Consider the following 13,455-nt stretch of genomic DNA (forward strand, 5'->3'; position numbering starts at 1 on the left):
CGGGTTATTTCGTGCGCGCCACTCCCCCCAGGGCAGGAGCGACAGTTTACGTCGGGCGGAAACAAAGGGTGGGGCAGGAAAAGCGATAAATTTAACACTATTCCGCGTGCAGGGGTCTCTTCTTTCTGCGGTGCTGAACTAGGGCTCCACGCTGTTGCATTTCCATTCTAGGGGCAGCTACTTCTGCATAAAAGGTGGAAGAAGCAGCCCGGACTTTTTGGCTGATTGTAGCTGTTGAACACAAGACAGGAAAGCGCAGAGGCTGCGGGGAGGAACTGCAGAGTAACTGAAGCAGACCAGCCAGTAAGTAGCATTACTGTTGCTTCTTGTGAGGAGGGGGAGGAAATGGGGATGAGACAGCGTTAACTAACTGCTGGTTTTGCTTAAATGCTGAGAAAACATCCTACTTCCAGGAGAGGCTATTGTATGAAGTCAGGGGAATTTCACACAGCCTGTGAACCACCATATTTAGAGGGCTGTATGTAGCTGGGGGGGAGGTGTTTGTCTTTTTTTGTGGGGAGTTGAGAGTGGAAAGTTTCTGGGGCTTTCTCTTCACACCCTTGTAACTATGCTGATGTTAATGGCCTGATTCTCCACTTCCTTATACGTTGCCTAATTATATACAGGAGAATGTCACCGGAGTCAGGAACTGCCCAGTCAACCACACATAGGGTGACCAGATGTTCTGATTTTATAGGGGCAGTCCTGATTTTGGGGTCTCTTTCTTATAGAGGCTCCTATTACTCTCCACCCCCTGTCCCGATTTTTCACCCTAACCACACACCTCTTTGGGAACAGCTGTAGTGTAGTAAACTGCTCAGTGCAGTAATGTGCTACCAGTAGCAGTTATTGGTGTGTATAGATTGTAAGAAACTGCTCTTGCAGTAAACTGCTACTGATGTAACAAATGCCTACAGGTAGCAGTTCCTTGCACTATAGTGTATGTGAAATTGCTACAGGTAGAAAAGTGCTATCTGTAGCAATTATTGATAGGTTTAGATTGTAAGAAACAGCTTTTGTAAAAAGATGCTACTTCCCTCATAGGTCATGTTTTCTAGACCTTACTTTTTTTCCCCCTCTTCTCTGGACTTTCTCCAATTTGTCCACATCTTTCCTGAAATGTGGCACCCAGAACTGGACACAATACTCCAGTTGAGGCCTAATCTGCGCAGAGTAGAGCGGACGTCCCAGAGTGATGTTACACTATTCACTCATTCAGGTTGTGGTCCACTAGGACCCCTAGATCCCTTTCCACAGTACTCATATTCAGTTTGTGGTCCACTATGACCTGCAGATCCCTTTCCCCAGTACTCCTTCCTAGGTTATCATTCATAAACTTTGTAAGTGTACTCTCTATTACATATCTCAATCATTGATTAAGATTTTGAATAGAAACCTATCCAGAACTGATTCCTGGAGAACTCGACTTGTTATCCCCTTTCAGCCTGACTCAGCCCTTTCAGCCTGCGAATCACTGATAACTACTGTCGAAACTGTTTTCCCAACTAGTTTTGCACCAGTCTTATTTTAGCTCCATCTAGGTTGCATTTCCATAGTTTTGTTTATGAGACGGTCATGGGAGACAGTATCAAAAGCCTCACTAAAGGCAAGAGAGACCATGTCGACCACCTTCCCCCCCCCAATCCACAAGGCTTGTTACACTGTTAAAGAAAGCTATCAGGTTGCTTTTACATGTGAGACTTCTTGAATTAGCTACATCAGATGGCCTTTTTAGCAAAGTAGAACCTGTCACTGCTGCAGGTAGTACTATCCTACAGATAGGAATTTCTCACACACATACGGCTAATAAGGGCAGGGTGAAGGGCAGTGGCTTCAGCAGATGAACTGAGCATGCTCAGGACCCATAGGTAGTACATTGCGATGCAGAGCAGTTTACTACACTACACCCGAAGTAAGCAATCTGGCAGCGGCAGAGCCAAAAAAAACCAACCCAAATACAGTACAGTACTGTGTTAAATGTGAACTACTGAAAAAAAGGGGAGACTTTAAAAAAAAATTTGACAAGATAAGGAAACTTTCTTTGCTTGTTTCATTTAAATTAAGACGGTTGACAGCAGCATTTTTCTTCTGTATCGTAAAGTTTCAAAGCTGTATTAAGTCAATGTTCAGTTGTAAGCTTTTGAAAGTAAGAACATAATGTTTTGTTCAGAGTTATGAATAACCTCCATTCCTGAGGTGTTTGTAATTCTGGTGTCTACTATATATCTGTGCAGAGTGAGTGTAAAATGCTAACAAATTAGAATTCTTAACTCTCTCACTGTTTCAGGATGCAAGGCAGTGGGAAGGAAGGGCCAGTGGGGTTGCTCTGGTGTAAAGGAGAGCAGAATCAAGCCCCCTGAGAATATAAATAAGCAATATTCCTTTGCTCTCTAGCTATAAGGCTGCCATCCTCCTTTTCTGTTATTTATTATATTGGGGAGTAGGAAAGGAAGGCATCTCTGTAGAAGCTTTTTACCTATACTGCTAACGATCCATATGGCTTCCTCTTCTGCCTCCCACCAGAGCTGCCAGTCAAACTGTGTGAAATTAGATACTCTCTGGGCAGTTCTTCCCCTGGCCACATTGACAGGATGTGCTGTGTCCAGCGGTCATGGCAATCTTGTCCAATACGTCAGCAAAATGGACCTGTGCTTATGGATACTTTAAAACAAAAACATAATAAAATGTTCATCTTCTTTAAACCATACCATGTGGAGGGCGTTTTAATTAACTTTATGCCCCCAAGCTTAAAAATTCGGGACGATACAATTAATAATAATTGTGATGCTGGGGTGGACAATAAGGAGGTTGTTTCTCTATGTCCTTAATTAGCTTCAGGAATAAAAGACCTTTTTAGAATGTGGTCTAATTCTGTTCAGAAGTTGACCATGCAATTTTGTTCACAAGATGATCCTACAAGCCCTTACTCATGCATTTACTAGACTATCATTTTGTAGAATTATGTTCTGTTTTTTGGTGTCTGATATTCCAAATTGCAAGCAAAACAACACTGTTGGGATTCCCTCCGAGACCTTTTCCACTCGACTGATTCAGAACACTTCAGTTCTGCAAGAACACTTTTATCCAGTTCTGTGGAATCCAAAAACTCAGTCCAGATCAGGACTTGTTACTAAGGTTTCTCTATTGGCATTTCAGAAATCTGTACCTGAGGTGATCAGACTCAGGTGTAATGGAGCAGGTTAGGGTGCATCACAACTCCAAAGTACATAGTTATAAATCAGATTATATACATATTATAAAACAGACTAACACATGCATTATATTCTACATTGTATCACATGCTTTATGATTGGCTTACTAATTCTGTGAAACAGGCCCTGTATGAATCACAAGGTATCCATGTGCTACAAACTACTAGTAAGCAAAGCTGTAGCTGCAAGCCTATCACACTTTACTCTTTTTCTATTTCTTTATATACTAGCTTCATATTATTTACAAGATCCCTTGGGAATTCATGCTTTGTCCATTGTTAACCTGTTTTCCTACTTCTGTTTTTCTTTGTGTATGCAAGACTACAAACGTGCACTCCTGTGATGCTGCATGCATAATTAAAACACCTCACAGAAGAGAGAACTCTAAGGAGGGCTGTCTTTTTTTTTTTTTTAATTTTGAAAAGTTTATTTATTCTTCATACTGTGACTTAATATAGAAAAAGATTAAAAAGTTCTAATTATAACAGGCCAATAGTACATGCTTGCGTGTATCAAAGGTCCATTTATGTAAACCTATAATGAAGAATATTTATTTTCTTTTTTTCCTAAACAAAATAATAAAGTGTGTGTACATACGTACTATAGATATAGGACACAATTCTCATTTGCATTGAGGCCACTGTGATGGGTTGGGTCACAGAGACCCCCTTGGGACTGCCTCCTGATGTGCTGAGACTACTTCTGAGCCCGTTTTCCCTGGCAGCTTGGGACTTCAGTACCCCGTCTCGCTGAGCCAGACACGCTAGCCTGCTGCAAACACAGGCCCAGGTCTGAACCACATCCCCCAAAAGCTGCAGGCCTAACTGAAAACAGCTTAAGAAGTGCTCTTGTCTCTAGCACCCAGATACCCAGTTCCCAATGGGATCCAAACCCCAAATAAATCTGTTTCTTTCAGGCATCTCTTTTGGGGTGGAGAGGCTATCTCTTGAGCCAGCTGAAGACAAAATGGAGGGGTTTCCAGGGCCTTATATAGTCTTTCTCTTGTGGGTGGAAACCCCTTTGTTCTCCTGTGTAAAATCCCCTCAACAAGATGGAATTTGCAGTCACCTGGGCAAGTCACATGTCTGTGAATGATTCAGCTTTTTGCAGGCTGACGCCATTGTTTACATGTTAGTTTGAACGTTTGCAGGAAAGCTCAGATGTGGATTGGCGTCTCCCAAAGTCCATTGTCACCTAAGTATTTCTTGATTGGGCACTTAGTGAGAATAGTCCTTTCTCAAGAAGCTGACCAAATACTTCACTGAGGCTACTTAGAATCAAACAAGTACATAGCCAATATTCATAACTTCAAATACAAAAAATGATACACGCATACAGACAACATAATCATAACCAGCAAACTACAACCTTCCCATAGACACCCCACTTGGCCTCCTCTGTACAAGACCTGGTGCAACTAAGGGACCCTGGTTGCAACAATGATCTATATGGTCACAGTTTATGTCAATAACGTCACAATCATGTTATTTTGTTCCAACAATTCAGGGCTCCTTTATACTTCCAGGCAATGTAAAGTGGCCTTAGTGTAAATGAGAATCAGGCTCAGAGTGGCTGGTTTGTTGCAGTTTTGATCTATACCCTGTAAACTGGGTGTGTACATCTGATTCCTAAAAATTCTTAGGGTACATCTACTCTGTGTTTTAAAACCAATGTGAGTGAGTCCCAGAGCCCAAGTCTACAGACTCGGGCTCACGCTATGGCACTAAACAGCGCTGTAGACGTCATGGCTCAGGCTCTCAAACTCACCTCCTCCCTGGATTTCAGAATCCAAGCACCAGTTCGAGCCTGAACATCTACACAGCTGTTTTTAGTGCTGTAGCTCGAGCCTGAGTCTGTAGCACCATGGTGCAAGCCCGAGTGTGTAGATCGGAGCTCGAGACTCACTGTGTAGACTTATCCAGAGGGCTGTACAGGTGAAAAATGAAGGTTCAATTATGCTTAAACATGCTGCTAAAGAATTGTAAGCCTCAGTTGTTTTGTTTTTTCTCCCTTTAGCACTGGCCCCCTTTGTTTATGTCCATAGGAGTTGTTTCTATTCACACCTAGAATGTTAACTTTGTTAGAAGTAAAAATCATTGGTCATAGAACAATTTTCAAGTCTTCTGTGAGGAAGCTGTGGGGGGGATGCTAGTAGCATATAAGCTGGTGAAAGATTGTTTTAAAAATGTGGTGTCAGTAGCGTTAGCAAAACACTTCAGCCAGACGGACTTCTTGAGGGATGATTTATAAAGGCAAAGGAAGACTTGAAAAAGATAAAGAATAGTGTGTATTCTACGTATATAGAAGTAACAGGAAGGGAAGAAAAACCAGTAAGGAAAATGACCAGGAAAAAGTATTATATTTTTATATAACTTGGGAACAAAAAGTAAAGGTTTTGTGACTGTAACATCCATTGACACTAATCATTCTGCCAGTAAGGAAACAGAGTTTCCCTCTCTCATCTTCTCTTTTATATACCCAGTAGAGTTCTTGAAGGCTAATTATCAGCCTTGAGTAGGTTTTTTTTATGTCAGTTCTAAATTGTTTGGAAATATCAGTGGAAAGAGAAACAAACTCTAAACTGTAGTGAAACTAGTGAGATTTCATAAATGGGGAGTGTGTGTGTGTAAAATGCACGCAGCCAGTCTCTACAAGTCTCTTCTATCTTTTTTTTTTTTTTTTTAATTGCAGGTGGGTTTCTGCTCCATGTAACAGCAAAGGCTCAGTAGCCTTAAGATAGACCAACGTGTGGTTGAGAAGCTTCAGACTCTCTCCAAATATTTTGAATTAGAGAAGAAGAAATGAATTTTGCGTATGCTGCTAAAACCTTGAGTGTCATATTTGATTGGGACTATGTTCTGTGGGAAGTTCGTTTGAAGTTAGTAGCAGCTGGATTTTTCTTCTACCTCATTGTATTTCTTCTAGCTCACTGGCTGGCCTCATGGATCAGTGCCAGTTATCGCACTTTGTCAGGGAAGGACAAAGTCTTCTCAAATATAGCTATCATAGAATCATAGAATCATAGAATATCAGGGTTGGAAGGGACCCCAGAAGGTCATCTAGTCCAACCCCCTGCTCGAAGCAGGACCAATTCCCAGTTAAATCATCCCAGCCAGGGCTTTGTCAAGCCTGACCTTAAAAACCTCTAAGGAAGGAGATTCTACCACCTCCCTAGGTAACGCATTCCAGTGTTTCACCACCCTCTTAGTGAAAAAGTTTTTCCTAATATCCAATCTAAACCTCCCCCATTGCAACTTGAGACCATTACTCCTCGTTCTGTCATCTGCTACCATTGAGAACAGTCTAGAGCCATCCTCTTTGGAACCCCCTTTCAGGTAGTTGAAAGCAGCTATCAAATCCCCCCTCATTCTTCTCTTCTGCAGACTAAACAATCCCAGCTCCCTCAGCCTCTCTTCATAAGTCATGTGCTCTAGACCCCTAATCATTTTTGTTGCCCTTCGCTGGACTCTCTCCAATTTATCCACATCCTTCTTGTAGTGTGGGGCCCAAAACTGGACACAGTACTCCAGATGAGGCCTCACCAGTGTCGAATAGAGGGGAACGATCACATCCCTCGATCTGCTCGCTATGCCCCTACTTATACATCCCAAAATGCCATTGGCCTTCTTGGCAACAAGGGCACACTGTTGACTCATATCCAGCTTCTCGTCCACTGTCACCCCTAGGTCCTTTTCCGCAGAACTGCTGCCTAGCCATTCGGTCCCTAGTCTGTAGCGGTGCATTGGATTCTTCCATCCTAAGTGCAGGACCCTGCACTTATCCTTATTGAACCTCATCAGATTTCTTTTGGCCCAATCCTCCAATTTGTCTAGGTCCTTCTGTATCCTATCCCTCCCCTCCAGCGTATCTACCACTCCTCCCAGTTTAGTATCATCTGCAAATTTGCTGAGAGTGCAATCCACACCATCCTCCAGATCATTTATGAAGATATTGAACAAAACCAGCCCCAGGACCGACCCCTGGGGCACTCCACTTGACACCGGCTGCCAACTAGACATGGAGCCATTTATCACTACCCGTTGAGCCCGACAATCTAGCCAGCTTTCTACCCACCTTATAGTGCATTCATCTAGCCCATACTTCCTTAACTTGCTGACAAGAATACTGTGGGAGACCGTGTCAAAAGCTTTGCTAAAGTCAAGAAACAATACATCCACTGCTTTCCCTTCATCCACAGAACCAGTAATCTCATCATAAAAGGCGATTAGATTAGTCAGGCATGACCTTCCCTTGGTGAATCCATGCTGACTGTTCCTGATCACTTTCCTCTCATGTAAGTGCTTCAGGATTGATTCTTTGAGGACCTGCTCCATGATTTTTCCAGGGACTGAGGTGAGGCTGACCGGCCTGTAGTTCCCAGGATCCTCCTTCTTCACTTTTTTAAAGATTGGCACTACATTAGCCTTTTTCCAGTCATCCGGGACTTCCCCCGTTCGCCACGAGTTTTCAAAGGTAATGGCCAAGGGCTCTGCAATCACAGCCGCCAATTCCTTCAGCACTCTCGGATGTAACTCGTCCGGCCCCATGGACTTGAGCACGTCCAGCTTTTCTAAATAGTCCCTAACCACCTCTATCTCCACAGAGGGCTGGCCATCTCTTCCCCATTCTGTGATGCCCAGCGCAGCAGTCTGGGAGCTGACCTTGTTAGTGAAAACAGAGGCAAAAAAAGCATTGAGTACATTAGCTTTTTCCACATCCTCTGTCACTAGGTTGCCTCCCTCATTCAGTAAGGGGCCCACACTTTCCTTGGCTTTCTTCTTGTTGCCAACATACCTGAAGAAACCCTTCTTGTTACTCTTGACATCTCTTGCTAGCTGCAGCTCCAGGTGCGATTTGGCCCTCCTGATATCTTTCCTACATGCCCGAGCAATATTTTTATACTCTTCCCTGGTCATATGTCCAACCTTCCACTTCTTGTAAGCTTCTTTTTTATGTTTAAGATCCGCTAGGATTTCACCATTAAGCCAAGCTGGTCGCTTGCCATGTTTACTATTCTTTCGACTCATCGGGATGGTTTGTCCCTGTAACCTCAACAGGGATTCCTTGAAATACAGCCAGCTCTCCTGGACTCCTTTCCCCTTCATGTTAGTCCCCCAGGGGATCCTACCCATCCGCTCCCTGAGGGAGTCGAAGTCTGCTTTCCTGAAGTCCAGGGTCCGTATCCTGCTGCTTACCTTTCTTCCCTGCGTCAGGATCCTGAACTCAACCAACTCATGGTCACTGCCTCCCAGATTCCCATCCACTTTTGCTTCCCCCACTAATTCTACCCGGTTTGTGAGCAGCAGGTCAAGAAAAGCGCCCCCCCTAGTTGGCTCCCCTAGCACTTGCGCCAGAAAATTGTCCCCTACGCTTTCCAAAAACTTCCTGGATTGTCTATGCACCGCTGTATTGTTCTCCCAGCAGATATCAGGAAAATTAAAGTCACCCATGAGAATCAGGGCATGCGATCTAGTAGCTTCCGTGAGTTGCCGGAAGAAAGCCTCATCCACCTCATCCCCCTGGTCCGGTGGTCTATAGCAGACTCCCACCACTACATCACTCTTGTTGCACACACTTCTAAACTTAATCCAGAGACACTCAGGTTTTTCCACAGTTTCGTACCGGAGCTCTGAGCAGTCATACTGCTCCCTTACATACAGTGCTACTCCCCCACCTTTTCTGCCCTGCCTGTCCTTCCTGAACAGTTTATAACCATCCATGACTGTACTCCAGTCATGTGAGTTATCCCACCAAGTCTCTGTTATTCCAATCACGTCACAGTTCCTTGACATCACCAGGACCTCCAGTTCTCCCTGCTTGTTTCCAAGGCTTTGTGCATTTGTATATAAGCACTTGAGATAACCTGTTGATCGCCCCTCATTCCCAGTATGAGGCAGGAGCCCTCCCCTCACAGACATTCCTGCCTGTGCTTCCTCCCGGTATCCCGCTTTCCCACTTACCTCAGGGCTTTGGTCTCCTTCCCCCGGTGAACCTAGTTTAAAGCCCTCCTCACTAGGTTAGCCAGCCTGCTGGCAAAGATGCTCTTCCCTCTCTTCGTAAGATGGAGCCCGTCTCTGCCCAGCACTCCTCCTTCATGGAACACCATCCCATGGTCAAAGAATCCAAAGCCTTCTCTCCGACACCACCTGCGTAGCCATTCGTTGACTTCCACGATTCGACGGTCCCTACCCAGGCCTTTTCCTTCCACGGGGAGGATGGACGAGAAGACCACTTGCGCCTCCAACTCCTTTATCCTTCTTCCCAGAGCCACGTAGTCCGCAGTGATCCGCTCAAGGTCATTCTTGGCAGTATCATTGGTGCCCACGTGGAGAAGCAGGAAGGGGTAGCGATCCGAGGGCTTGATGAGTCTCGGCAGTCTCTCCGTCACATCGCGAATCTTAGCCCCTGGCAAGCAGCAGACTTCTCGGTTTTCCCGGTCAGGGCGGCAGATAGATGACTCAGTCCCCCGGAGGAGAGAGTCCCCGACCACCACCACCCGCCTTCTCCTCTTGGGAGTGGTGGTCGTGGAACCCCCAACCTCAGGACATCGCATCTCATGCCTTCCAACCAGCGGAGTCTCCTTCTGCTTTCTCCCCCCAGACATATCATCTGGTCCACTCTCCGCAATGGTACCTGTGGAGAGAACATGAAAGCGGTTGGTTACCTGTGTCTGTGTTACTGGAACCCGGACATTCCGCTTACCTCTTCTGGAGGTCACATGTTGCCAAGCTTCCTCACTGGCCTCTTGGCTCCTCTGTGCAACCTGCTCTATATCTTTAGAGCTTTGTGCCCCTAGAAGCCTATCCTGTGTTTTGTCCAGAAAATCCTCAGTTTCTCGTATGCAACGCAGGGTCGTTATCTGTTGTTCCAGACCTTCAATCTTCTCTTCCAATATGGAGACCAGCTTGCACTTTGTACAGACAAAGCCGCTTCTGTCCTGTGGAAGAAAGACAAACATGGCACATCCAGTGCAGGTCACAACAGCTGAACCCCCCCCTTCCATATCACCTACCTACTATGAGCTTCCTCAGAGACGTTTGCAAGATGTAAGCCTCACTGGGCTCACTCCAGGCGAACTCCCAGGCAAACTCCTGCTGTGAGCTGCTCTGCTGTCCCCGCTGCTCAGCTGGTTCGCTGCCACTCAGCTGGTTTGCGAGGCTCTGGCTATTTTTAAACAGCCAGGCTTCCCTGACGCAAACAGACAGACACCCTAATGCCCGCCCCCTGCAGGCTAGCAGCCAATCAGACACTCACTCAGGCTCTCTCACTGCCCTCCCAGCAAACACACGCTCGGATACTTCCTCAGCAAGCAAACACACACACACACACACACACTCGGATACTTACCAGTCCCAGGCAAACTCCTGCTGTGAGCTGCTCTGCTGTCCCCGCTGCTCAGCTGCCCCGCTCCTCACTCGTGGCCTGCTTGGAATTCAGAGTTGTGTAGCTGGGTTGTGGGCCTTGCTCATAGATCCAGTTTTCCAAGCTGACAAAGTGTATTCACAGCAAAAGTGGAGTTGGTTTCATTGCTTACTAGCCTCTGGCTTCATCTTGTTTGAAAATGTAGTTGTTCATGTGTCTAATATTGTTTTCAGGACATGTGATGTGTTCTTGGTAGTTCATCATTTATTTGCCTTTGGTGGGCTTCTTGGTCTGATAATTAACATAAAATCTGGACACTATCTACCCCTGATGGGACTGCTACTTGAGATGAGCACTCCTTCAATCTGCATGTACTGGCTACTTCGAAGGGTAAGAACTTGCTGTATTAATTGTTGATGATAGAAGTTTCCATTATAAAACTCCAATTGCTTCCCCCTCAAAAAAAAAAAAAATCTGCAAAGAAATATTGGCCTTCAAATTGGGAGATTAGTGGTGGGATCAGGGAAGAATTTTTCTTCCAAACTTGAAGTCCTGGGAATCCTTAATTATAACACCCTAAAATACTTGTTCAAATGTTTTTTAAATTTTTTTTACCCATTTTGTAGCAAAGAAATTAAAAGGGAAGATTTTAAAAATTACTTTACAGACTCACTAGTTGGGATCTAGTGCACAGGACTAAAGATTAGGTGACTAAACTCTATTTTTTTAAAGATATTTTTAAAGAGTGAAAATAGTAACACGAGAATGTTGGAGCTGGTAAGTGTTTATGTATCTTCTGTGGATGCAGAGAGGGAGAACAGCCTTGAAGAGATCTTCCATGCTTGTGGGGAGAAAAGAAATCAGCCCTGCTTTCCAAACTGTAATCTGTTCCCAGCAATAAGTTTTTAGTAGTTTAATCTTAAATTATAAAATATCTGGACTCTTTAGAATTACAGCCACAAGCCTTGGCAGGATCACCTCAGCCCTTCTGCAGTGCTTTTAATGAGACCTTAAACATGAAGGTCCTATCTGTGCATATAGATGCTAGAGCAGTCAGAAAGTCATGGTTTGCCTGAGTGGTGTTAACCAAAACTTCCCAGACCCTGGTAGCCCCCCCTGCACTTTTGTAACATGTGCTTTGTTTTGATTGTCTTCCTCCATCCAACAGGTGGCTGCATCTAAGTGATGCTGTATGCACATAGTTTGCAAAGTGGTTTAGAATTCTTCTGGGCAAAAGGTGCTATGTAAATGTGCAATCTCTTGGCACTCGAGAAAAATGATTTAGAGAAGGTTTGTTTGGCAGTTTACACTAAACACTGTTAATATAGTTAATATATATTGTGACAGACCCAGAGCAGTGGGGTACAGGAGTCCGGCCTTATTGGGATCCAGGAAGTGGGCAGGTGAAGCCTAAGGGGGGGTTACAGGAGTCTGGCCCTATTGGGATCCAGGAAGTGGGCGGGCAAAGCTCGCCAGAAGGCAAATATACTGGCCACTAGATGAATAGTTTTCTGTTCCTTGAGTGACCAGAGCAGGGGCTGTCCTAGAGCAATCAGGCACCTGCTAGAACCAATTAAGACAGGCAAGCTAATTAAGACACCTGGAGCCAATTAAGAACATACTAGAATCAGTTATGGCAGGCAGACTAATCAGGACACCTGGTTTTAAAAGGACCTCCCATCAGTTAGTGGAGGGTGTGCAAGGAGCAGAGAGCGAGAAGGTGTGCTGCTGGAGGACTGAGGAGTACAAGCGTGATCAGACCTCAGGAGGAAGATCCTGCGGTGAGGATAAAGAAGGTGCTGGGGGGAGGCCATGAGGAAGTAGTCTAGGGAGTTGTAGCTGTAGCTGTCGTGCAGCTGATACAGGAGACATAGACAGCTGCTATCCACAGGGCCCTGGGCTGGAACCTGGTGTGGAGGGCGGGCCCGCCTCCCCCCCCCCGCCCCCCAACCAACTCCTGATCGGACACAGGAGGAGTTGACCTGGTCTGTGAGCAACACCCAAAGGGAAGGTCTAATTTGGAAAGGGATCTGGCCTGTCCCGACCCACTAGGTGGGACAACAGAGACTGGGGAGATTGTTCTCCGTTTTCCCCCATGCTGGCCAGTGATGAGGTTAGCTGAGTGAACAGCAGGTTTGAGCCTCTAGCAGAAGCGGCCAAACTGTGGGCTGCCGTGAACCTCTGAGGCGAGCAAATCTGCCAAAAAGTACAGGACCCACCAAGGCAGAGGAGGAACTTTGTCACAATATCTTAATTCTAGAAAATGCTGACTGCTTTATCTTGAAGGTGCAATTTCATTTCTTTCTTTGTTGTTGTTTTCTCTTCAGACTGGCTATGCTAATACCCTTTTATGGAAGGCAAACCAATGGGTACTGATCCATATGCAACACTGCCGCATGGTCCTTATTTATCACATGTGGTGGGTGTGTATTTCCAATTGGAATGGTGTAGTGGAAAATCTGGGACTTCCACATTTTATCATCTTTTTCGTGGGGTTAAGTACGCTTACATTAATACTTAATCCGTACTGGATATACAGATCAACTCAGCGGCTCTTTGGTCCAGTGGACTGGAACTTTTCATTTTTCACTGCTGTTTTTGGATCCTCTGGAAAATTAAATAGTGAAACATTCCAAAAGAAGAGGATATAGTGTTGCAACAGTTATTGGAATAATAGTAAAGTATGGCCAGAAGAATATGGAGCAGGTTTACTACTGAGTCCATGAAAACAGAATTGCTTACAAGAAGTCTATGAATATATTGATCACTTTGTAGATTGCTATTAGTGCACTATACTCATTTCTCAAAAGTATTTTAAAATTGTGTCTATATTTAAAATACACACACACACACACACAATCTTTGACTCAGTCAGGATTCA

General features: G+C 44.9%; 1 protein-coding gene across 1 annotated transcript; it reads left to right on the forward strand.

Annotated features, from left to right (window-relative positions):
* Positions 1-6,013: 6,013 nt before the first annotated feature.
* LOC141984472 (protein CLN8-like) lies at positions 6,014-13,225 on the forward strand. Its single transcript, XM_074947555.1, has 3 exons — positions 6,014-6,213; positions 10,622-10,964; positions 12,902-13,225. Exons 1-3 carry the CDS (start codon positions 6,014-6,016, stop codon positions 13,223-13,225), a joined length of 867 nt encoding a protein of 288 aa, XP_074803656.1.
* Positions 13,226-13,455: the final 230 nt, after the last annotated feature.

Source organism: Natator depressus, chromosome 3, assembly GCF_965152275.1.
Source record: "Natator depressus isolate rNatDep1 chromosome 3, rNatDep2.hap1, whole genome shotgun sequence".
NCBI lineage: Eukaryota > Metazoa > Chordata > Testudines > Cheloniidae > Natator > Natator depressus.

Coding starts and splice junctions, on each gene's coding strand:
- LOC141984472 (XM_074947555.1), top strand. CDS start 6,014: ATGAATTTTGCGTATGCTGCTAAAACCTTGAGTGTCATATTTGATTGG. Junction 6,214..10,621: donor AAAGTCTTCTCAAATATAGC/TATCATAGAATC, acceptor AGCTGCCCCGCT/CCTCACTCGTGGCCTGCTTG. Junction 10,965..12,901: donor TGTACTGGCTACTTCGAAGG/GTAAGAACTTGC, acceptor TTTTCTCTTCAG/ACTGGCTATGCTAATACCCT.